Source organism: Prinia subflava, chromosome 5 (genome assembly GCF_021018805.1).
Source record: "Prinia subflava isolate CZ2003 ecotype Zambia chromosome 5, Cam_Psub_1.2, whole genome shotgun sequence".
Lineage (NCBI taxonomy): Eukaryota > Metazoa > Chordata > Aves > Passeriformes > Cisticolidae > Prinia > Prinia subflava.
In genome coordinates this window covers 39985619-40009529 of record NC_086251.1, presented here as the reverse complement: position 1 = coordinate 40009529, position 23911 = coordinate 39985619, and the positions used below count along the sequence as shown (strand labels likewise).

Sequence of the window (23911 nt, the reverse complement as noted above, 5' to 3'; positions counted from 1 at the left end):
AGTCTGTATGCCACACAGTGCTGAACAGGACAGGCTGCTACTCCAGAGATGTCCAAGCATCAGTTAACTGTCCAACATGGGTGACATTGAGTGAGACTTAAAAATCCGACTTCTATACAGCCAACCTTTCAGCTTTCCTGGAAGTTAGTCAGTTCTGGATTTCTAAAACATCTGTAAAATATTTAAATAGGGAAACTACACAAAGCATACCTAAGTGCTCTCCATTCTCTGTTTCACCCTTTATATCTGTGTCCCAGTGGTTGTCTTCAGTGTCACCATCTTCTCGTATTGCTGAACTCCAGTCCTTCATGTTCAGTATATATTGTGTCAGTGACTAAGAAGAAGCACACGAAAACCTCACAAACAAATACAAGCAATGAAAGTGTAGTTATCATCACAACTACTTTTCAAGATTTCTCTCCTTTATTTAGTTCACTTAGCAGATTAAGTCAGCCCCACATACAAGATTCTAGATGTCTGATAATACTTTTTCTATCAAAGCATGTATTTGCAGGCACATCCTTATGAAGAATTTTCAGATAGCTCTAAGCACATGTGGTTTTAGTGGGGCTTGTGTACATAAGGTACACAACTATAAGAGCATACACCCAAGTTCCACACTCCAAACTGGGGACGGAGGGAAAGCCAATATTCTATCAGAACTAAAAGGGTTTTTCCTTAGTTGTCTTTATCAGACTGCTCCATTGTGCTGCTAAGTAACCTTTTTTTTTTGCTTAGCCAGAAACATGACATTAGAGAAGAGAGACAGCAATCAAAAGCCCAAAACAGCATAAGGCATATTAAGACAAGGAGAGGTTGTTAGGCTTTCTTGGAACTCTACGATTTAGAATCAGTCTAAATAATTTGATTACATCCTAAATGTCATAATTTACCTTGATTTGGCTCTCTTTATTTTTCAAAACTTCTTCTACATCTGTTTTAGATGATTCAAACATCTTTGTTTGTTCATTTAGTTCACTAAGTCGTTCACCCCATCCTTCAGCTTCTTGTAAAAGCTAAAAAGGGAAATACCAGATTAGTGTGTCTACAAAACCAAGAATCCAGGATGAATAGTACTGAGCCTGTTACGTGCATTGTCTATACATAAGCGGGATTTAAACCTCTCACCCACCAGTAAGAATTAGCAGAGATAAGACCACAAGAAAGCTACCTCAAGAGTTGAAAATTAGGACTTCTATGTTATAGGTCAGCTGCTATAGCTGTCCATTGGAATTAGTTGTTAGGATATTTTTAAGCATTTATTGGAAGTGGTCAGTTTATTCCACTCAAGTTTAAAAACCTTAATGTGACAATAGAAATGAATATAAAGTAGTGATAATTTATGTAACAGTGGCATACACTGGGAGATGGATGGAAAACACACTCCAGTATGTGTACACAATTCTGAAATGGTGCCTGTGTCTCTTCAACTTAGAAGTGGTCAGAGAAGTAAGGGAAAACAGGAACCTTTTAGGCAGCTATTTATATTCATGTCACTTGCAAAACTGTATTATTTCTCCTCCTCTTCTCCAAGCCACTTAAAGTAATTCTAAAATTTTATTTTAAACAACCTTTCCCATTAATGAAAGTCCCAGTTGTATGTAATCAACACCTACTAGTATGTATCTCTGCAATTAACTGTGCTTAACTAAAATGATAGGTAGTTCCAAGGTTACATTTTACAGATATTCCCTAGTAAAATCTCATTTCACAAAAATATTTTTATAGGAGTAAAGGGATTAGAACACTTCATCACCAGCTATTAAAAATAACCACTGCAACATATTAACTAATTACTTTGTCAGAATAAAATTGAATGGACGCAAATTTCTGTAAAGACAAACATGAACTAGAACAACACAGGGTAAAGTACAAATTGTCTTAAGAGTCTGTCAAAAAATATAGCTTAAAGTGCACAACAGGCCATCAGTTTAAGAGCAGTAAATGTACAGAAAAGAATAACTGGGTTGAGCAATGAGAACATAACAGGCAGTTATACTAAAAATAAAACCAGAAAACGGTAATTAAACAGAGGAACTGCCATGCAAATAGACAAGCAAGCCTGAACACTCCTTATAGACAGACTAGAAGAAGATAAACTAGAAGGCACAGAACAAAAGGTATGTGACTAGAACTGAATTAACACGTTGCCCCTTGCACAAATTGCACTTTCCAAGCAGTAAAAGGTATGTATAAATTTGCAGCATTGTGCAATCGACATTTTAGCGATTCGAAGACATACACAGACAGCTGTTTTTATCATTAATTGTCATCATCCAAAGATGACTTTGAAGAGATTCCTTCTTCATGAAACCAAGGAGAAAATAAATTTACATTGTATAAATTGACCTTATATACTTGTAAGAATTACAATAAAGAGAAACAGCAAGGCTTTGCAATGAGCTAAAGCAATATATATTTCTAATGTTCCTAAAGCAGAAAAAAATCAAACCAAAAAACCTGCAAAGCACACAAGTTCATTAACAGTTCCCTTGTTCAGCCTAAAAGGCTCAATCCTCTCTCTGACACATCACAAACCTGAAACAGCACACCTCTTATAAAGTTTAAGCTGTGATGTGCCAGAAGATTATGACCCGTTTGCATAAAATGGACAGAGGAAGAAAGGATAACATAACAATGTAACAGTCAAATCCACTGCTTCTCCACCCACAGTTCTTAATAAAACTGTCTTCCTTTCCTGGTAATCACAAACATGGACTCCTCCTAGAATTAGGGAAAAAGATCAAGTTTTACTAACAGAGCAGAATTGAAATATTTCTCCTTGTCCTAGGATGACTTTATGATGCTTGTATCCCCAGTCTGTTCTGTCTGTGCTGTATATTGAGTTCTGTGCCTTTATGACTGATTCTGGGAGCAAAGCAGGGAGAAGAAGCAGCACAGAGCTTGTTTTGAGGAAACTGCCTGACTCCTCTGCATTCCTTCTCCAGACCGTGTGTTCATCGGAGGCACGGACAGCAGCATGACAGAGATCTCTTTGCTTTTAGTTGATTCTAGCTAGCTGTGGCAGAGGAGTTCCCTGGACTCTTTTTTTCTTTTTCTTGGGACTGTTTGAACCTGCTCTGGACTGAAATACCCAGAGGAGCACTGGGAGCTCCCACCTGCAGCTCACCGGGCCTGGACTTTGGCATTTTCCAGCACTGCCGGACGGACTGGGACTGATAAGAGACTGAGCAGACCGAGCTAACCACGTCAAACTTTCTCAATCTGCCATCTCACTCCAGAATGAAAAGTTTTACTGTTTCATATTATTCATTCTTTATGCTTGTGGGCACTTTGTTAAATAAGTAGTTTTTTCCAGTTTTCTCCAAGGAAGTTCTTTCCCAGACCAGTTGGGGGAGGGGCTGTTTGAGTTTACTTCCCACAGGGACCCTATGCGGGAGTTTTCTCCCAAATTTGCCCTAAACCAAGACATTCCTGCAAAAAAAAATTATTTCCAATATCCCTTTCATTTTTCCTGAACCACTAAGTTTGACATACATCATGTTCTGACAGAAAGGAGTAAAGCACTCCCCAGCTTTTTATAGGACTGCTAAAAAGCAATAGGTCTGTACTTCCACTCCCCCACTATTCCTTCCCCTCTGCAAATATCTATCAGGTTATTCCTCAGACAACAGGGAGATCATCAGTCAGTCAGAAAAATAAGCACATATCCATTAAAATCACAACAAATCACCTCAAGCCAACATTACACAGAACTTTAAACGTTCATAGAAAATACCTATTTGTTAGAAAAAAAAAAATATAGCTTCACTGTAAAGCAATCTATTGCATGTGCTAAATATTTGAAAATATTCAGTGTTCTTTGTGATCTGACTGCAGCACTGAGGAAAACAGACAACTAGAATTTGAGAAGTCTTTTATGTTCCAGTTATGTACATGACTTTCAATTAATACAGGTACAGTGGTACTGGAGTACATTTTTTACCTGCCTTCTGAACACTCTGCCATTCCTCAATTTCTCTGGTTTTCTAGATCAAGTAAAAGAATTTTCTCTCTGCCTCTGTAGAGAATCCTAGTTGTGGACTTGTTCAGGTATTTCTGCTTTCCTCCAGATCCCAGCAAAGTTCTTATTAGACTTACATTACCACATGCACTCCATTCACCACGCTTGATTCCCCACAAACTGCAACTACTGCACTTCTTTTACAACAGGTTTATTTTAGACAAAGTCACTCCAATGTAAAATTGGTTTAAAAACCATGTTCTCTTCCTCATTCCATTTACTAAAACATACAAGAGGTATTAACAAACTTGTTGAGGATGAGCTTTTACCTAAGAAGAACCTACCTGTTTCTCACTTTCCTGGAGATGGCTGTTTTCATCTACTGCATCTTGAACAGACGTTTTGAGTCTCTCAGTATTAATCTGATACACTTTTAGGGTGGACTTGGCCTAAGTGAAATTAAAAAGTGTGTTTAAACAGTATTGGTGAAGATATAGGTGGGATCATGATGATATTACTGGACTTGTCTTAGGTTTTCTGGCTGTGCTACATACATATTCTCACATTTTCTCTACAATTTCAACAGTTTTTGCTGACTGTAGTTTTGCAGTATTATGTATCATTAAGGAGTAAGACAGTGAAGAAAAGACAAGGTAACTACTTAAATGCCAATCACTATATGGAAGTAAAAGCTGCTCAATCAAACCACTTAGCCAAACTAACCAAAGTACTAAGCCTTACAAAGTCTTTTGGTTTATACAGCATATGATCTCTGCACCCTTATTAGAAAAAAAAATAGAACAGTAACCACATGGGGATAGAGAAATTGCAAAGATTTGGAAACAGAAACTATAAAGGTTAGACATACCTCATCAATTTGTGACTGGATAGATTTTTCTTCATTCTCTAAAGACTCCACTTGCTCCTGAATTTCAGCCACCTGAAATTTATTGTCATACAGCTTATTTCACATATTTGACTGACAGTGTCTAGGCAATTAATAAAATCATTTTTATTTTCAAACCAAGAAAGTTCTACTGCTGAATCAGTAAAAATGTGTGTAAAACCAGCTTTTCTTCTTTTGAGTATTTTCCTGTATCATTTTGCTAATGTCAGAGAAGACAAAATGAAAAATGTAGTTTTTATTTCACAACACACAAAGAAAATAGTTTGTCTTCTCTGCAGAGATTTTTTTCTGTGAGAATTTTTTAAAATGAATGTAAACAGAGACAGGATTCTATTTATTCTTACCAAGGTATCATTTTCTAACTGCTTAGATTTTTCTTCTTCCAGTTCTTTTTCTAGATTCTCTATTTCCTCGTTGAGTTTCAAGTTTGACTTGTTCAGTTTTTCATGTATTTCCTAAATCGAGTTGGTTTGTGAGTTAATAAAAATTTGATATTAATTACATATGAAGACAACAAGTACATTTTAAATATGACAGCAAAGTATTTTTCACTCAAATACTCTAGAAACTCCTGCATAAACAAAAGCTGTAAGAATTAGCTCTATAGGATCTGAGGTGCAAAATGAAATAAACCTACTTGCTTCTTTACGTGAATTTTATAGAGCCTATTAGGCATTTGATTCACTTATCCAGAATTCTTTTACAAATATATTCTCAGTTTGGGGGATATAAACAATGTAGTGGTAATTTTTCTTTAAAACTGTGTACCTGTAGCCTATGCAAAGTATTTGAATTAGATCAGATGTGAGAAAAAAATACTTCATGCACTACCCTCTCTCCTAGAAATGGGAACAATTTACTTCTTAAAATTAAATATTGTCCAACATGTCATTTGTTCTAGTATTACTCATTCTCAATGCAATTGTTAAAAAAGGCTTCTCTTAATTTCAATGCTTTGATTTTAAGTCATTTTCAGTAACCCAATCAAAATAATTGAGTTGGAGTTTTTGGGTTTGTCTGACTTTTTTTACTGTTGTTTTCATTTAGTTTATTTGAGTGTTTTTTATTATGGGCCACATTTTCCTAAAATACTGCCTTATATTGCAGAAACAACAATATCCATTAATCTTCTTACCTCAAAAAAAGATGGGTCTGTTGATTCTTGCAGAGTGCTACCATCCTTCAGAGATGATTGTAAATCTTCAAACTGAAAAGAAATTATTTTATGTTAGAATATAGGTAAATAATTGATTAAATACTAGCATTAATTTGTGATCCTCTAGACTGAAACACAGACATCACCTAAATATTTACAAATGCACCTTGCTGGACATCAGGAAAACCTTAACCCTACTAGACTATCCCAGTGATGTAAACCAAAAAAAGAGATTTTGAAGTTGCTTCCAGTGAAACACATTGTATTGAGAGTTTAAAGGCAGAAGTTGCTAACACCTTAATTGCTCTTAAAGGCACTGACAGAAAAAAGCATTTGAAGAATCCCTTTGAAAGCTTTAAAATATCTTACTTCTAGAAAAGTTAATACTTTACTTGATTGAATCAATTTCTAGGACACATCTGAAAGCAATAAATGAGCACTGTTACCTCTTTCTTGCAGAGGCTGAGTTTTTCAAGAATTTTGCATTTTTCTTCAACTAGTTCAGCGATTTTATTGGCAAGCTGTTTTTCTCTTCCTAAAAAGTGAAAGACAAGCAAATGTTGCACCATCCAGATAATTAAAAGTGAAAAAAGAAAGAATAAAGTCATATTCCAAAGAAATATTAAAAACGAAGCTTACCTACATAAAGTCGACTTCTAACCTGAAAAAAAAGAGAATAAATACTGAAAATGTCTGATCAATTACTCTCACATAGTAGCTGAAAACTGATCTTTTAAGCTGTGATTTCCATGCCAAGTTTAACCATGGAACTAAAAAGAGAATGTAAATATGGGCTTCTATTAAAAACAGGCAATCATATACTCTGCTCTTACCTCCATGTCTGTGTGTTTGCCCCATCCTTCTCCCACTCTTATCAGACAAAAGAGGGGAAAGGAGATTAGTTTTCACCTGAATCACTTTCATAACACACCTCTGTACACTCATCACATAACCATGACTGCCCACACAAAGGCCCGTAGTGGACACACACAGTCAGAAGGGTAGGAAAGGGAAGGAGGGGGAAGCTCCACACGCGAGCTCAGATTTCCCTTTGGGAAAGATCTCCCACACATTACAACACACAACAGTTAACGCTGCAGTAAGGTACTGCCCGATGGGCACCCTTCAAGTGCCAGGTGAGCTGCTGCCACGTGGGGTCCAGTGCCCTAGAATCAAAAACTAACAAACTGCAGGGCAAAATCTGTCACAAATGGCCTGTACTAAAGATGCAGAACTTGGCTGAACCCACAAAACTCTTACAACACAGCATTTCTCTCAGGCTGGGCCTGGGTCATGTGCCTAATGTAACAATGGGCCCCTCAGATCTCCCGTTTCTTCCTCATTTAAAGCCAAGGAGTCCAAATGATGAAAAAGGGGTAAGAAAGTTATATTTTTCTCCCGTCATCCCCCATGGATGTTTAGTTACTCCATTACTTGTCAGTAACCACCAATTCTTCAAGGAGCAGTCAGTGCATGGATGGATGACTGAAAAAGCTATCAATAACTTCTGTAGTATCTCATGCCTTAAATGACATGTGCAGAAGGAAAGCAATACTAGGTTAGCTGTTTGCATGATTTCAGTTCAAATACCTTCTGTATCACCTAGAGAGATGCCTCTAGAGAGCAAAAGGTACAACCAAATTATAGTTACATTAACTTACACAAACACAGATCCCCTTACAGACAAGGTTAGTTGATGTTAAAACCCTAAAAATGCAGTTGCTCATATCTGAAAAACTAAGCAGCTTTGCAGCTAGTCTTAAAACTTGAGTATCATTACAGCTACTACCAATACATTGTCTGTATGAGACTATCTGAAAAATGGGAAGACATTTAGAATACTGAATTACAGATACTGACCCCATTTCCATAGCAGGGAAAGTATGGTAGGCAACTTTTATTACTCAGATCTTTACTTACTCTCAAGAGAAGATATATATTACTTCAAAAATATAATCTGATTTGTGCAATAAAGGTTTCAGTACTGCAGTTCTCAAAGTCATCAGATTAGTGCTCACAAAGAGCATGCAACTAAATTGGTTCAGTGTTCCAGTGTTGCAATAAACAGAATCCAGGCGTCACTGCCCACTTTTAAAGTGCCTCCCTTGACAGGAAACCATGTGGATTGCTTTTGCTTACAATCACCTTGAAAGACTTGAGCTGCTCTGGCTATGGCCAGGCTAGTCACAGAGATATCCATACACACAGCAATACATACACGCTAGGGAAGACACCTGTATCCTGTGAAAACAATTTAAGGGCTGACTTTGAAAGTCCGGTGTAGAAATTAAAAAAAAGAGGAAGCCTTACTACAGCGAGTTTCTTTGCATTTCCTCTTACAACAGCCACTCTCTACCTGTACAAACACTTATTATCTTGACAAAACAGATATCAGATATTTCAATTTCTCTTTTAGAGAGATTTTAAATTCAATCATAACAGATTTAAAACTCTGAAGCATTATATATCTTGTACAGGAAGGATAACAACTTCAATGCAAACTATTAATGCACTTTATGTATCTGCAAGTAACTTGAACGCTTTCTGTGCTGATTTTGTCTAGAATAGAGTTAATTTTCTTCACAGTGGCTGGTATGGGGCTATATTTTGGATTTGTGCTGAAGAGCACTGGTAACACACGGATGTTTTAGTTACTGCTGAACAGTGTTCGCACAGAGTCAAGCACTCCTCTGCTTCTCACCTCACCCACAAGGAGGCCGCAGGTCCTCAAGAAGCTGGGAGGGGACACAGGACAGCTGACCTCGACTGAGCAGAGCCTCACCATGCTGACACCATGCTCAGCACATAAAGCTGAGGGGAAGGAGGTAGAAGTGGGGGGTGTTTGGAGTGATGGAGTTTGTCTTCTAGAGTAACTGCTACACGTGATGGAGCCCTGCTTTCTTGGAGACAGCTGAACACCTGCCTGCCATGCGCAGCAGTGAACCAATTCCCTGGTTTACTTTGTTGCATGCACCGCTTTTGCTTTCCCTATTAAACTGTCTTCACCTCAACTCACGAGTTTTCCAGCTTTTAGTCCTCCCTCATTCCAACATGACAGAGGGAGCGACAGAGTGGCTGTGGTGCTTAGTTGCTGTCTGGGATTAAACCACAACACTTACTGATTGATAACTTCTGTACAGGAACAAGAAGACTGTCAAGGCTCCAACAATGCCAGCACAAACCACTATTTCCCATGGGAAACCATACAGATCAGGGCCAGGTCTCATATCTTCAGGCAGTGAAGCTACAGCCTGAAAAGTAAAGTAAAAAATTTCAGCTTAAAATAAGAGGTTAATATTACCCACAGAAACAGACATTACATGTTGACATTGTTTACTTCGAATGCTTGTATATCTATTTTTTCCCAAAACTCTGAGAAAATGGTTAACAGAAGCAACTAATTTTTAAATGATAAGATTTACCAGCTGAAGAAAAAAAAAGAAAGAAGTTCCAACAAGATATGAAAATCAACAGATAAAGCTCTGAACCCTTTTCTTTCTGAGACTATCAATTATCACAGAGTGATTTGGGTTGAAAGAGACCCAAAAGATCAAATAGTTTCAACCCCTCTGCCATGGGCAAGAACACTTTCCACTGGACCTAATTCCCCAAAGCCCCATCCAGCCTGCCCTTGAACACTTCCAGAGATGGAGCATCCACAGCTCCTCTGGACAACTTGCTGCAGTTCCTCATCACCTAAACAAGTAAAGAATTTCATTCTCTTATCTAACCTCAATGTATCCTCTCCAGTTTAAAGCCATTCCCCCTTATCCTGTCACTACACACTCTTGTAAAAAGTGCCTCTCCAGCCTTTTGGTTGGCCTCTTTAGGTACTGAGGATTTACTATCAAAAATTCTCCTTTGAGTTGTCTTACACATTTCACTACTGGAAGAATCAATAGCAGAAAGCACTTCTCGATTGGCTGGTAGAAAACTTGTTTAGTAGAAAAACCTGTTCAACCAACCTCATGCTAAAAGAACATACTCAACACACCAGTGATGTAACACATTTTAAACGCTTCGATACACTCACATTTCATTTGTAAATAAAACCTATTTGCTCAAAGGTACGACGTGCACCATACAGCTCAGATTTACTACATGTGACACATGCTTAAGAACATGGTACTGAGCAGTTGAGTCTTAATTTCGATTTCCCCCCTACCCGAGCCCCTCAGCAGCAGCGCCGGCCCCGGCGGGGGCTGCGCCGGCCCCGGTCACCCCGTCACTCACCCAGCGCAGCCCTTCCCAGGCCAGCCCGCAGTAGCGCCGGGCGCTGTCCCGCAGCCCCGGCCACAGCCCCGCCGTGCCGCTGCCGCCCGCGGGCCCCCCGCGCCCGCCCGCCGCCATCTTCCCGCGGGCGGCGCGCGCCCCTTCCGGCCCGCCGCCTGACAACCGGCCCGTACCACTGCCCGCGCGGGGGGCGCGGGAGGAACCACTGCTGCCGCGGTGCCGGGGGCCCAGCGGCACAGGTGGCAGCCGCCGGGGCCCGGCTCTCCCCGCCCGCCCAGCGCGGCTCCCGGGGGCTCCGGACCTCTGCAGGCAGCCCCTACCCCGGGCACGGGGACCGCCGGCGGCAGGGACCGGCAGCTCCCCTCCGCGTGCGCCCACCGTCCCGGCCCCGTCCTCCGGCACGGACGCGGCCCCGCGGGACCCGCTCCTGTTCCTCCCTAAAGTCACCCTCAGAGACGCTCACCTGCCGTGCGGCGCTGGCCGCCTCCATGTGCGCCGGCGGCAGCGGGTGGCACGGACACAGAGCTCCCCTCAGGGAGCAGGCCTGGCTCCCGCGGGCCGCCCGCCGCGTGTCCCGGCCCGGGCGGCGGGGCCGGCAGTGCCTGGCGGGGCGGGCCCGGCCCGGCGGCCGCAGGTGCGTCCCGGGTGCGCGGGGCTGGGCGGGCCGAGCTGTGCCCAGCGCCTGTGCCAAAAGTGATCCTGCCGGGCTGCTGATGTAAGGGAAGATGCAATGCCACATAGCAGAGGGCTCTCTTCGTCTCATTCACTAAGATTAACGCTAATTTGGTTTGATTCTTTTTTAAACTTGTGCTAACGACTTTCACAACGCAAGGTGAGTGACTTGCCTGCAGAGGACCTAATGGATCAGGGTAGGTGGTAGATGGAAGTGCCTTTTAAAGCTTTTTTAGCTGTATCAAACAGTACAAGAACGAGTTTGGTCGTAGCAGTGAGCTGTCAGTGAATTGCAGTCAGTCACGAGGGACTAAGCCCCTCAGTTTTCGTTATCCTAAACGACATTTAAACCATATTCTAAATACATACACGGGAAATCAGGAATAAATTTATGTGGTTCTTAAGCTTCATTTACGCAGTCTAAACAAAGTTCAACCAAAGCACCGGAGTGAAGTTTACCATATGGCACTTTGCCTGTCGCTGCTCTTTTACTTAGAGGAGTCAGTGCAGCAACACCAACCTTTTCGCACGGTGCTCTGCCAGCGTTGATCCCATTGCAGTTGTGCCCTTTAAGGTTCACCTTCACTCTGCACTACGTTTTGATGTTTAAGACACCCCCGTAGCAATAATAACCCCATTTTCTATTTTATATAGTTGCTTAGAAAAGTTTCTTCAATGCAGCTATGAACGAGGGGAGGATTTGTGAATCAAGGCTTTGAAAACAGTCTTTAAAAACAAGAAAACTTGTCTGGTTATTTTGCTCATCATAACCCAAGTTTTTTAAGTCCAAGCAAATTTAATGAGAACTGTTCTGAGAGCTAGAGGGAGCTATTAATTTCATTAAAAAAAAATTAAAAACACCACTCAGGTGTTTCCTGGCTGTTAAAAAAAACCCACAAAACAAAACTCCAAGTCCTCACACCCTAAATTCATCAGATTCTGCACTGCAAAGAGGCAGATGATGAGCAGCTGACATAATGTTTTCTTGTGCTGTCATTTGGTATCAGATAACCCTGGAAGCAGGATACTGCAGAGGGTTTATTTTAAAGGATTTTTTTCTTTTTTCTTTCTTTTTTCTTTCTTTTTTCTTTCTTTTTTCTTTCTTTTTTTTTTTCTTCTTTTTTTCTTTTTTAGGAGTTTCATTGCAGAACATAACTTATAGCTGGCTTAAATTTGCACTAATGTCAATATTATATCACAGAAAGAATTCTTACCATTTTGATGATAATCATCACTGCTGACGATGCAGATTTTATTGTTTCTCTGATCTCAAGAGCATTCAAGCACAGAAGTATCTGATATATCCAGCTTCCTTCTGGATTGATCATAGGGAATAAAACAAGAGATTTTACATTACTATTGTCAACTTCAGATAATTCCAACTGGTTTTGTTGTTATTTGTTTTGCTTTTTTATTTAAGATTGCAAAGTTATTCTCCTTAAAGTTAAGAAACTTAGCACTTACCATTACTTGGAACATAGTTCTGGATGGCATCAGAGAAAGACTTTTTGACATCAACTTCAGAGTCAGGTCCTGAACTGTCCATTTTTGTTTCAGAATTTACTGAAGCAATGGCTGTTGCTTTTGAATCTTGGTCACTGTCATGTTCACTCTCTACAGCTACATACATTTCATGCTCCACTGGTGTTTCCTCTAGTAGCTTTCTTCTGCCTACTCCTGCACATAATTGTGAAGGGAAATTGTGGTTATTTTTAGAGGATTCAACTTACTCCTATAAGATATTAACCTCTACAGAGATTTTAATTTTTTTAATTTTTATTTTCCTCAACTTAAAGCCCTACACTAGAGTATCAGAGTAAATGTGCTACAGATTTATGATTTAATAAACACTATACAAATAATGATCTCAGAATTTGAAGGACAGACCTTTAAGCAAAACTTATGTTGTAGTAAAGTAGTTAAAAATCAGTGTTCAAGAAAAAATAAGTTTGGTTTTCTTAGTTTGTAGATTCCCTGGTCAGGATTAGTAGGTCTCTTTCTTATATCCAAATACAAGTGGGGTAAGCTTTAGAGAACAGTTAAAAATGCTATGTAGGATTAAAGCTTAACAAATTCCCACAATATATCAAGCTTCCCTGCAAAATACAAGAACCCACAGGCATGTTCATGCAGAGATATGACTGAAAGCACCTAGCTGCCTCAGTTTTAGAGACTTGGAGTAAATTGCCTGAAGCCAATAAAATACTGCTTGCAGAAAGACCCATACCGTGCTTACCCACAAAGAAAAAAAGTTACAAATTGTTTAATTCAACCACAAGCTTCAAGACGGTACTGGCCAAAGATACACATCAGAAGTAGTCCAGTAGTTCAAGATGGGTAATTTGCTCCTAAACTTACCATTATATTAACTCATTTTATCAGCTCCTCGAAATATCATAAATCAGTCATTTACTGGTATGAGTTAGCCTCAATACCTCTTCATTTTAAATCACCAGAAGGAGACAGCTGTATCTGTTGTGGGTTTTTTTCTGCCAACAAAGGATATTTTGTTCTTGCTAAATCCCTGTTAGTGAAACATTACTCTAGTAACTTTAGCTGCAGTTTGAGCAGCACACTTAATTGTTATAGCAGACAAAAGCTCTGGCAGCTCTAGAAGAACATTCCTTTTTTCTGTATATTTTCTCTTCTCAGTGTCCAAATTGTGCCCTTTTTGTGCAGACACAAAGAACTATTCCCTCCACATAGCATTATCTTTAGTTGAGTAAGCTGTGATTTCACGATGCATCTTTTCAAATGACTGGTGCTGCTACAGCAGTTTGCTTTCATCACAGAGCTACTCTAAGGGTTGCTTAACATCTTGCTTTGATTTAAATAAAATTGTTGACATGTAATTAATAGGTTTGGTAAATCTGTTTATCATATAATATTTGCCTGGTTTTGTTTTTTTCCGCACCTTCTCTATATTTAATGGTATCTTATATTGTTCAGATTCCTTTCAACTTCCTCTCATTCTTCAGTGCAGTGTTCAAATGTACTAGTCCTAATGTCACTTCTATCTTCATTCAGGTTTTTTGACCAAACATATATGCTTAGACTTTTTCTGACAGGCTTAATTGTTAGTTTTACTAATATATTTGCAAAGAACCCTGATGGTTTGGTAAAAATACTACTGAAATCCTTTTTGTTAGAACATAATTGCTATTATTTGTATTTCTGAAATTTGACTCTTATTTTCAGAATTTTTCTTTTTTTCTTCTCCTAACTAGTTTTAGTAGCAGCAATTTTTTGTTCAGCACTATTCATCCTTTCTGTTACAACAGTATCTTCTTTTTCAACATCTACTTTATCAGCCAGGTTTATGAGCAATCCCAGTTTGCCAGGATTTAATTAATCCAGTTTTTTAAATAGCAGTCTGGGTTTCTAGTTAAATGGCTTTAGAAGACACTAGTTGTCTATTTTTTTTTCTTTAAAAATGTCTTCTATTTTAGAGAGCTCAAAGGATAAAAGTTTACACTTGGTCAGACTCATATCACATGACTGTTGCTTTTATTCTCAATAAATTTTCTTTATAAATATTTTTTTGGACCTGAATTCAGCTGAAGACTGATACTAATTTGTTTTTTGAAGTAGTATGCCTTTCAAAACTCAGATTAATTTTCTGTGCTTTTGTATCTTGCACTGTCATGGTGGCTTGAATTGATAGGTCTAAATCTGAGGATGCAGATTAATATTTTATTTTACTATATCACAGGTGATTTTTATATTTCTTTCTGAGATCTAGATTAAGACTGTCCATTCCCTGGTACCAGAAGCTGATGCTGGGAACACGAATCTCCCCGTTTTAGTTCACCTCCATCTTCCTGGTGATGTTGCACATTTATAGGAATTCAGTTTATTGCTTCTCTCTGACAAGCTATAAGCAAGAGCATCAAGAGTTGTCCAATCTTCTACTCATTTGGTAGATTTTGTTGAAGGTTTTTCTCCACTGCCCTGTTTGTTACTTTGCACTGCCAGCTGAGGAGGAAAGATCATTCTCTTTGGAGGTATTTGCATTACTGTTACCTGATACACTATGTTTAACCTCCTGATTTGAAGAGCCTTTAGTTTCTTTTCCCTGTGGTATTTTATCAAGGCTTACCAAGGTCTGTCTTTATTATGGAAGCTTAGTTCTCAGCTAGCAGTTTTTACCTTCCATTCTGAAACCCCATATTCTTCCAAATGGCCAGTTTCTTTGGAAGTTTTGTCACCTGGTAAACTGAGGCCATTCGATAAGAGACGAGGAGAGAAAGTTTGGTCTGGAGTCAGACTTGCAACTCCCCAGATTCCTGATGATGTTCATCATTAAAAATGTCCTGACTGAAATATTTGATGATGTTTTTATAAAAACCTTGTGAACCTTGTGAGACACTTTTATTCTCTGATTTGTGAATTTCATCTTTTACAGTACTGTCCATTTCGACATAGCTTTTGGATGCTGAATTTTTTTCTACACTGCAACCTTTGACTAGTTTGTCTCTCTCAGGTGTTTCCAGACTAAGCCTTGGTTCACTGTCACATGAGGACTTCTTGATGCCCAGATGATTATTTGCATTCCTGGTAGTTCCCCATAAGGCTGCACTTGCCCTTTGGCTGTTGAACTCAGAAACTTCAGTATGTCTGCAAAATGACTAAAAGAGAAGCAATGGCTTTGTTCTTCAGGTAGTTCATGCTTTTCTCCTGTATTTTTTATGTCTGAGGGATCACAATTCAGAGGGTGTAATGAGAACAAGAAATTTGATGCGATTGATTAACGTTCCTGCTGATTATCATGTTTTTCCATATTATAATTAATAAAACCATTATAGATATTTGTATACCAACCTGATTGGCCACGTCTGTTTTCCGACTCCTGATTTTTCTTTTCAGCTTCGGTGTTTCTCAGCAGTTGGCTTTCTGATACCAAGTCTTCTTCTGAACTGTAAGGTTCAACTGGCTTCTCTTTGTCACATGTTAGTGTATCAAAAGATGATTTTGTGCTACTTGAGGTGTTTTTGGTGTCATTAAGAGTATGTGCACTTGCTGGTATCTCCCCAGGATTTGGCCTGTTACTGTTAGAATCTGTTATTTCTTGTGCATAATTCTCATCTTCTTCATCTGTCACCGCATTAACTGTTTCCTTTGATTCTTTCATATGTAATTCTTTCTGGTCTAAAGTCTGCCCTTCCTCATTCTTATTTGCTTGATCTGATGTTTCTCTCGTTCTCTGGTCCTCTGCAGCAATTGTAGCTTCCTCACCATGGCCAAAATTAAGAACATCACTTAAACCCAAATTAAACCAAACTGATTCAGATTCTTGGCTTTCACTCTTGTGTTCTTCTGACAATACCTCGGTGACTGTTGTTTCCTGTTCGGCACTAGAATGTTCAGTCACACCAGAGACATCGTGGTTTTGTGGATCATTTTTTTCTGATGCCACATCAACATCTTCATTCTCTGCACCAAAATACAGAAAGCTTGTCAGTCCACCTTGAAACCAACCAGATGCATGGGATTCTTGTTCCTCCTTATCATTTGGCTCCTGTAAATCATTTTCAGCTGAAACCTCTATTTTTCTGTCTTGGTATTTATTTGCTTCTGAAGATTCAGTAACAACTTTTAAGGGCTCTTCATCATTTTCACTTTCTGTGGTGAACCATCCTGAAATCCAACTAGACTGAGTTTGAACAGGTTCTACTGGAAGGCTGTTTTGCATTTGTGGCTCTTTGGTATCATCTTTTCCAACCAACTTTTTGTTTACAGACTCCTGAATGTGAGATTCCTCTGAGTCATTTTCAGAAACTGATTTAGTTCTTTCTTCATTTTGTATGGGGTCTCTTGTGTATTTTAAGAGTTCATTTTCATGCAGCTTTGATTCTGCATCAGACAGTGAATATTCAGTTTCTTTGTTGTGATCATATAACGCATTATCTTCATTTTCAAAAGTGTACTTATCTTCATGAAGACAAAGGAAATCAGTTTCCTAAAAGAATGATAGTAACTTTTAAATGTTCTAATGTGTAATTTTCTGTATCACTATCTAGTGCAGCAAAATATATCATTGTTCTTTCTGTTATACCTTTACATAAAGAACTGTAATTATATTATTCCTAAAGGTTCTATATCTTTAATTACACAGAAATTATTTTAGAGAACAATACACTTGCAAATGGAACAATTATAAAAACATATTTTGAATAATCTGAAATAAAATATCCAGTAACAGTTGAATTTCTAACTGGATATTGGATTTTCAATTTTTGTAAACTACACTGGAAAATCTAGTGATGTTGATTTACCTTAGTGAGCACTTCAACTTCTTCTCCAATTAAAACTTCCTCAACCTTCACAGCATCTCTTGGGAAATATCCAAAGTCCTTTCCTTTCTGTAAAAGATAGAAAACTAATAAGAGCATTTAAATTTCAGTGATATATATCTTAGGTACTTGCATATGTGCTGGAAAAGTATGGATGAACACTAAGTTTATAGAACAGCCCCCTATCTCCTTGAGTCTGTTTTGTCTAAAGACTGGTTTATTTTTCCTTCATGGAAGTGTTCCCCTTTCCATTTCAGAAAGCAAGGGAAGTATGTATCTCCATAGTATTACATTCTGTATTATTTTTATGAGCACGAGTTTGTGCAGTACCAAAGCAGTAGTAAAACTGCTTCAGCTGAAGAGAGTGCTGTGTGCACTGATGGTTGCAGCCAGCTCCTACTAAAATTGGCTGCAAATTTTCCATTGTCTCAAATGGGAAAAATGTAATGCCTTAAAAACTAATGACCCATGTTAAGTTACAAGAAAAGTAGGATATGAAATTCAGATATGAGACTAGCTGCAGCTCAAGAAAAAATTACAGTGAAGATGGCAACACCACTGAAGATAAGTTAATGATAGGGCCCAGAAGAATCAAGTCCCTCTGGCCAAGAAACCACTGCTGTCTTTATATCAAACCATTGCAGGCAGCCTTTAATGGAGGGATACATCTTGGAAAGCAAGGAACAGCGAGATCCCTGCCAAGATACTTTGGATGAAAAAAAAAGGAAGAATTTCACTGTTCAGCAATAAATGTCACAGATTATTTACAGAAAAAAAACCCACCCAAAAATGTACTAATGTCTTGTAGTTTTGAAGCACTTACACAGTTTTACTAGCAGTAAAACTTGATTTGGATCAATGCATCCATTCCTTATTAAATGACTGTTCTGAGTTTGTTGACACTTGTTCCAAGTCATTAAATATGCATGATAACTTCTCTGGGAGCTTTCCTTAAGCACTGAACTGTGAAGTCAGGTCCCAATACTGGATGTCTTGCCCACAGACCCATAGGTAGGAACCTGACCTGATAGATCTGACTGTTTTCAAGAGAACCAAATTAAATCATTACAGCCAAATGATAAGATGAAGGAAACAGAAAACTTGTATTCTGATCTTGACTTTGTTTCTCTATGAGTGATCTTTGCCAAGATTTGGTTTCCTCTTTCTGTGTAAAGATAATACCAATGACCCATCTCCCAAATACTGTATTGTTCCGTGACTGGTTAATATTCCAAAAGAGGTAGAAGATCCTTGAAAGCAAGTGGTTGTTACTTGAAAGTTTCAATCCTTGAAAGCGAGACTGTGGTCTTATGTTAATACTATATCTAAAATATTTATGGGGAAAGTCTTTTGGATTGAAGTACTTACACTTCCTGTCCACAAGTTTTCATTTTCCCTTGAAAGTTTGGAGTATACGATGATCTCGTCCCCCGTTTTGAAGTTAAGATACCGGCAATCAGGCCCTGAGTAGTCGGTAGTGGCTTGAACTCGGCTCATTGCCTCTGGAATAATATGTGGAAGAAATAAATACATCCATTTTGTCTGAAGTCAGGTTAGTGAAGAAATACGGTATATATCAGATACTGATGAATTGCTGTAGCAAACATTTCAATGTATGTGCTTTATCACGATACTAATCCGTTTATATCATCAAGTGGAAATCAAATGCAAAAAGCAGCCCTGTCTTGTTTTCTTTCCTATGTACTGCAGACATCAAGGGGAAAAGCTTGTGTCCTAAATGGACATTTTCCAGTGCTTGTTTTGCAAGGTTTCACTGCTTAAATTGAAAGAATGTATGCAGGATTAGCAAGTTCAATTACTAAAGTAGATCTAAACAGCTAAAAAGTATTTCCCAGGCATATTTATAATTTTATATTTTAGAAATTCTAAGTTAAATCTAGTAATTATTTCAGGGATTTTTCCTCTCTTTAGAATACATTTATCTTATGGCAAAAATACATAAATTTTAGGAATATAAACCTTAAACATATTGTTAAAATGAAAATTTCCAATTCAGTTTAAATTATTTTAAGTTTTCTTTGTCTCCACCCCTGTTTCCCCTCAGAAACCAGTACTGATGTTCTCTGGTCAGTTTGGAGCCCATTTCACATGTAGTTCTATAAAGACAGACATCTCTGAATATCCAGAACTTTATTTATGGCTTCACAAGAAATCCATGATCAGAGGAAATTTAAGGTCCCTTCCACTTCAGGGGAAGTGGAAGATTGAAAATACATTGAAAATACAACACTTAAGTCTGCCAAACCAATGGAAACAGCTTAGAAACAGCTTCAACTGTGATTATGACAGGTTTCATGATAGTAATCAGTGGATAATAAACAGGACATTATTTGCCCACTTTTAATTCAATGGCTCTGCTTCCTGTGGAGTTATTTACTCATTGAGAACCACATAACTAGTTACAGCACTTACTTCATGTTAAAGAAGAAAAAATAAGTAAAGAGGAAATATTAACAGTGTTTTGTAAGAGGGATTACAAAAGAAATCCCAAACCAGTTTGCTTACAGTAGAAAAAAACCCAAGAGTTCTGCAGAATGGGCTATGAATGTACTATAAACAGATGATAAAGAGTCTTCTTTCTCAGTTTATAACCTAACATTTTAATTTTATTTATATTTTGTTTGTTTTATTTTGTACCGGTAAAGAATGAATTAAAATACTTTAAGGCTGTTTTATACTGCCTGTTTTAGGGACATCTGAGGAAAACTAGCTATTCAAAAGTATTTTTACTGAACTTTGATCTGTATAACCTTACACAACAATTCAACAAGTCTTTTTTTCCCCCCTCTTTTTGTTTTAAAAATTTAAGCTTATTGCTCATAAACTTAGTATATTAACAACAAACATTTGCTATGGCTATTCATTTTCAGTCTGTTTCATTGCTAATTTCAGCATTATGATTCCTAATAGCTGCATATACACCACAGACACCCTTGGAAAAATCAAAATTTTTACTTACTCTCACATTCCGGATCACCACACTTCTTCCATTCTGAAAGTACCTTTGTACTCTGCACACTCGCTGAAAATGAAATTACTAACAACAGAATTCTCTGATCCAAGACCCTTGACATTTTAGATTAAATCCAGAATGCACTGAAACTGAGGAAGCTGCATTGATGTGCAGTTAGCAAGAAGATTCTACATTTTTCTTAGCATAACAAAACATTGCAAGTAAACTTTCAATCCTATTTTCCTTCTCTGATCTGCTTAAACAGAAGTGCACTATGCTAACCTGCTAACAATCTGCAGAGTCAGGTGTCCTGATTGTACACACGCATTAATAATTAACTATGTTCTGATAGCTAGGCTGATGTTTTGAATACAAAGAAAGTAGTTCTGGTCAAATCAAGGTTTAGCCTCTATCAGACAGATTCTTCTGTACTGAGTTTGTAGAAGATTGTGCCTGGGACAATCCAACAGCAGTTGTATTAGGATTATTTCTGGATCATGAAAGCATTTTTAATTTACCTGTTTCATCTGATTTTGAAATGGTGTAGTGTGATGACCTAGAAGCCTGGCAAGGGCTAAGACAGCCTACTATCTACAGCCTACACCACATTCCTTCTACATTATCTTTGCAGATGGAGTTCTGCATAGCTGACATCAAGAGCAGATGAGTGGGCCAAAGGAGGAGGCCCTGTGCAGATAGGATGATCCTGTTTTGGCTCTGAAGAACTGAACAGAACAAAGTCATATATATGACTAGAGCTTTGAAGGACACCATGGCCAAGAAAGTAACTTTTGCCCGAGTAAGGGTTTAAATATCTAAAGCACACACCCTGAGAATGCTAATAAGATTATTGAAGTCCATGCTACCACATACATGACTATATTACTCAATTCTCCACCTAGATTATGCTACCCATAGTGAAGGAGGAGGAGAATAAGATGGCACTGTATGTAAGTCAGAATTTTCATGTACTTAGCAAAAGACCTGAAAAGATCTTGGAGTCAGCTGGTGGATTACTCTCCTCTTCACAAGGAGGGATGCCTGCCTGGTAAGCTTCTGCATAGGATTATTGGTATTACCCAGGCTAACACAATATTATTGTTATCATTAGAGCTCTGTCACATCTAATGCTGTTTATCAACAGCAATTCCAAGTCTGTGTTTCTGTTGTTTCAATAAACCAAACTATGAGTGCTATGTGTGAATCTGGGACAGTGAAGGTTCTTACTGAGCACAGCTTGATCTGCAGTTTTGGACTGGTAAATTGCACTATTTGTGAATCTATTCTTGTGAAAGTTCTTACTGAACACAACCAGACCTATAGTGCCAGATTGATTATAATTATAAATCATGCCCAGCCACATTCAGACCCTCTGATCTCTAAGGACTAGCTGGAATGCAGAGGGTGTTATTTTCTGTCAATCTCTCTACCCTTAACACAGTAGATGAACTATCAATTTTATGCTTATATTGATTTGCATTAATGCTAACCTAGCTACTGACAGTAGGTTTTTTTTTGTTCATTCATTTATTTAATAAATTATTTTTTTCTGTGCACTGATATGTTTTAGATAATGTATAGCTGTCATTGGGAACTTAGAACAGAAATGTTTTCCACATATTCTTTTGGAGTTGTCTAATGCACTAGATCACAGTGTGATCCATCCTTTAGCATGGGGAATGCCTAGTTGGCTCCAAAGTCTTAAAGGTGCCCAGCAGTTTTCAGGCTTGTAAGACAACTAGAAAATCCATATGCTATCTCCTCATCATATATCACAGAGCAATATAGCAAAGCTAAGCAAATGCCATGCCCCGCTTTTTAAAGAATACCCTGTTTCTTAGTGACCTAGTATCCAATATGTAGTTATAAATAATTTTTTCTCAAATATGTTATGCTTTAAACTAGTAATTATGCAGGGAGATGTACAATAGTTATACTGGCATGAAGTTTTGCTATAAATGAAAATGTGCAGAGAATCAGAATACTAGGTTGGGAGGGGCCCTTAAGGTTTATATGGTCTAACTTTTCTTGGTAAAAGCATGGTCTAAGATGGTCCACATGAATTTTAGAAGTGTCAAAACTTTTGGGCATCCACCACTTTATGGGAAGATTGTTCAAATGGCAAATTGCTCTCACTGTGGAGTATTTTCCTCTGTAGTCTAATTAGAATCTCCCCTAAATTTTTGTCCTCTTTGTCTTTTACATGTGACTACTTGTAAAAAAGTCTTCATCTTCTTTGCATCAGAAGCAGGGTTTGCTTCAAAGGTTTCATGTGATTGTCCCACTCTTCTTCAGTGACCTAAACACAATATATCTTTCTAACCTATAAACAGAACCTTCACTTTTCCTTTCCTGCTGTCCTGCATGAGGGAGCCCCTTCTTTTTTCCCTGCCTTCTTAATAGCACCCCAAGAATCCACATTCCTTCCCAACATGATCTTTATAGTCATATGGTTCCTAGTAAACCTGCCCCTCCTTCAGTCCTGACTATGACTCACACAGAGGTCACTATTCTCTTTCCACAAAAGCTGTGTCCTACTTGCACCATAGTTTCTCCTTCCTTCTGCTCCACAACACAAACCTGCCAGACACTGGTGCTGAGCCTGATCTACAGAGCCAGCAAAAAGGCACAAAATAAGCCAGGGTCACCTTAACCAGCAGTGGCCTGCAAACAAAAACTTCACAGAGACATGTCCCCCTCTTGCAATCTAACACTTTGGCCCCTTCCTTTGCCATATGACCTGATAGTCAGGCAGCCTATCCTGTGACCTGTTCCACCAGCTGTCTCTGCTGTTAGGTAATCCACCGGAGAGCACCAAGGAATACACTGCAGATCAGCACCCCCTGTCACTCCTGACTAACTTTAATGCTGCCCCATTTTTTTTCATTCCCAAGTTTATAGAAAACAGATTGGTGAGAAAGAATATACAAGTAATTTATATTGGAAGGACTTTCTATATCCTCACTGTTGTACAAATTTTAAAAAGAAAAAAAGAAAGGGAAAAAGGACATTTTTATTCAACTGGTCCAAAGTCTTTCATAGTATTGCACACCAACCATAGAACGTGGAGCAAAACCCAAAAATGGGCCTAGAAATGCCTTGGAAGGGTGACCTGAAACAGAGCCTGGACAGAGCTAGGGAATAAAGCAGGTATTTATTGAAAGGCCTCCAGGATCCACCTTGGGCACGACAGGAACCTGACCAAGGCTGCATCCCGGGTGGACTAAGAATGGTCACAAAACGGCTGACTGGTCATGAGATCTTACATTTTTATAAGTTTTGGTCCATTTGCATTTTGGCGTTTAATTTTCCAGTTACAGTTTTGGGTTGTGAGGTCTCATCCTTCTTGTTCCTCCCTTCAGTCCACCACTGTTTATGCTTTGGGGCCTGAAAGTTGTCCTTTGGTCCTTTAGCAGGAAAGGATTTGTGTTGCCTGCCTGCTCTGTGAGGAGAGCTTACCAGCACTTAATATGAGGCTCAGAACTAAACCCTAGGCAGCACAGAATCTGAAATCTGAAAACATGAAAGCTAAAACTTAAGGCTTCAGGTTAACAGTCTCTTTTTGAGCCTGGCAACATGGAGCCCGTTTACCTAAAAATGGAAAAGGGAGGTATTATGACATCTAAATTAACATACTTAAGTAGGTTTGTGAGGGAGAACAATCAGACATCTTGAGATCTGTACAATATTACTGTATTTGTAGAAATAGTTC

General features: G+C 38.6%; 1 protein-coding gene across 4 annotated transcripts in view; it reads right to left on the bottom strand.

The window, feature by feature from the left end:
* MIA2 (MIA SH3 domain ER export factor 2) overlaps positions 1 to 20488 on the bottom strand; it is a 35549-nt gene extending 15061 nt beyond the window's left edge. Inside the window, exons 1-15 of one of the 4 annotated variants that reach the window (XM_063398955.1) lie at positions 20206 to 20488; positions 18594 to 18727; positions 17208 to 17294; positions 15754 to 16891; positions 12397 to 12609; positions 12147 to 12247; positions 9147 to 9278; positions 6667 to 6688; positions 6474 to 6562; positions 6007 to 6078; positions 5216 to 5326; positions 4833 to 4904; positions 4309 to 4413; positions 894 to 1016; positions 211 to 334 (exon numbers count right to left, since the gene is read on the bottom strand). In XM_063398955.1, the coding sequence (XP_063255025.1) occupies positions 211 to 334; positions 894 to 1016; positions 4309 to 4413; positions 4833 to 4904; positions 5216 to 5326; positions 6007 to 6078; positions 6474 to 6562; positions 6667 to 6688; positions 9147 to 9278; positions 12147 to 12247; positions 12397 to 12609; positions 15754 to 16891; positions 17208 to 17294; positions 18594 to 18727; positions 20206 to 20320 (2638 nt within the window). In that variant the 5' untranslated portion in view covers positions 20321 to 20488. Of the gene's footprint in view, positions 1 to 210; positions 335 to 893; positions 1017 to 4308; positions 4414 to 4832; positions 4905 to 5215; positions 5327 to 6006; positions 6079 to 6473; positions 6563 to 6666; positions 6689 to 9146; positions 9279 to 10260; positions 10654 to 10723; positions 10992 to 12146; positions 12248 to 12396; positions 12610 to 15753; positions 16892 to 17207; positions 17295 to 18593; positions 18728 to 20205 lie in introns of those variants that run through there. The other 3 variants (XM_063398957.1, XM_063398956.1, XM_063398958.1) reach the window with 3 other exon arrangements.
* Between the last annotated feature and the right edge of the window lie 3423 nt (positions 20489 to 23911).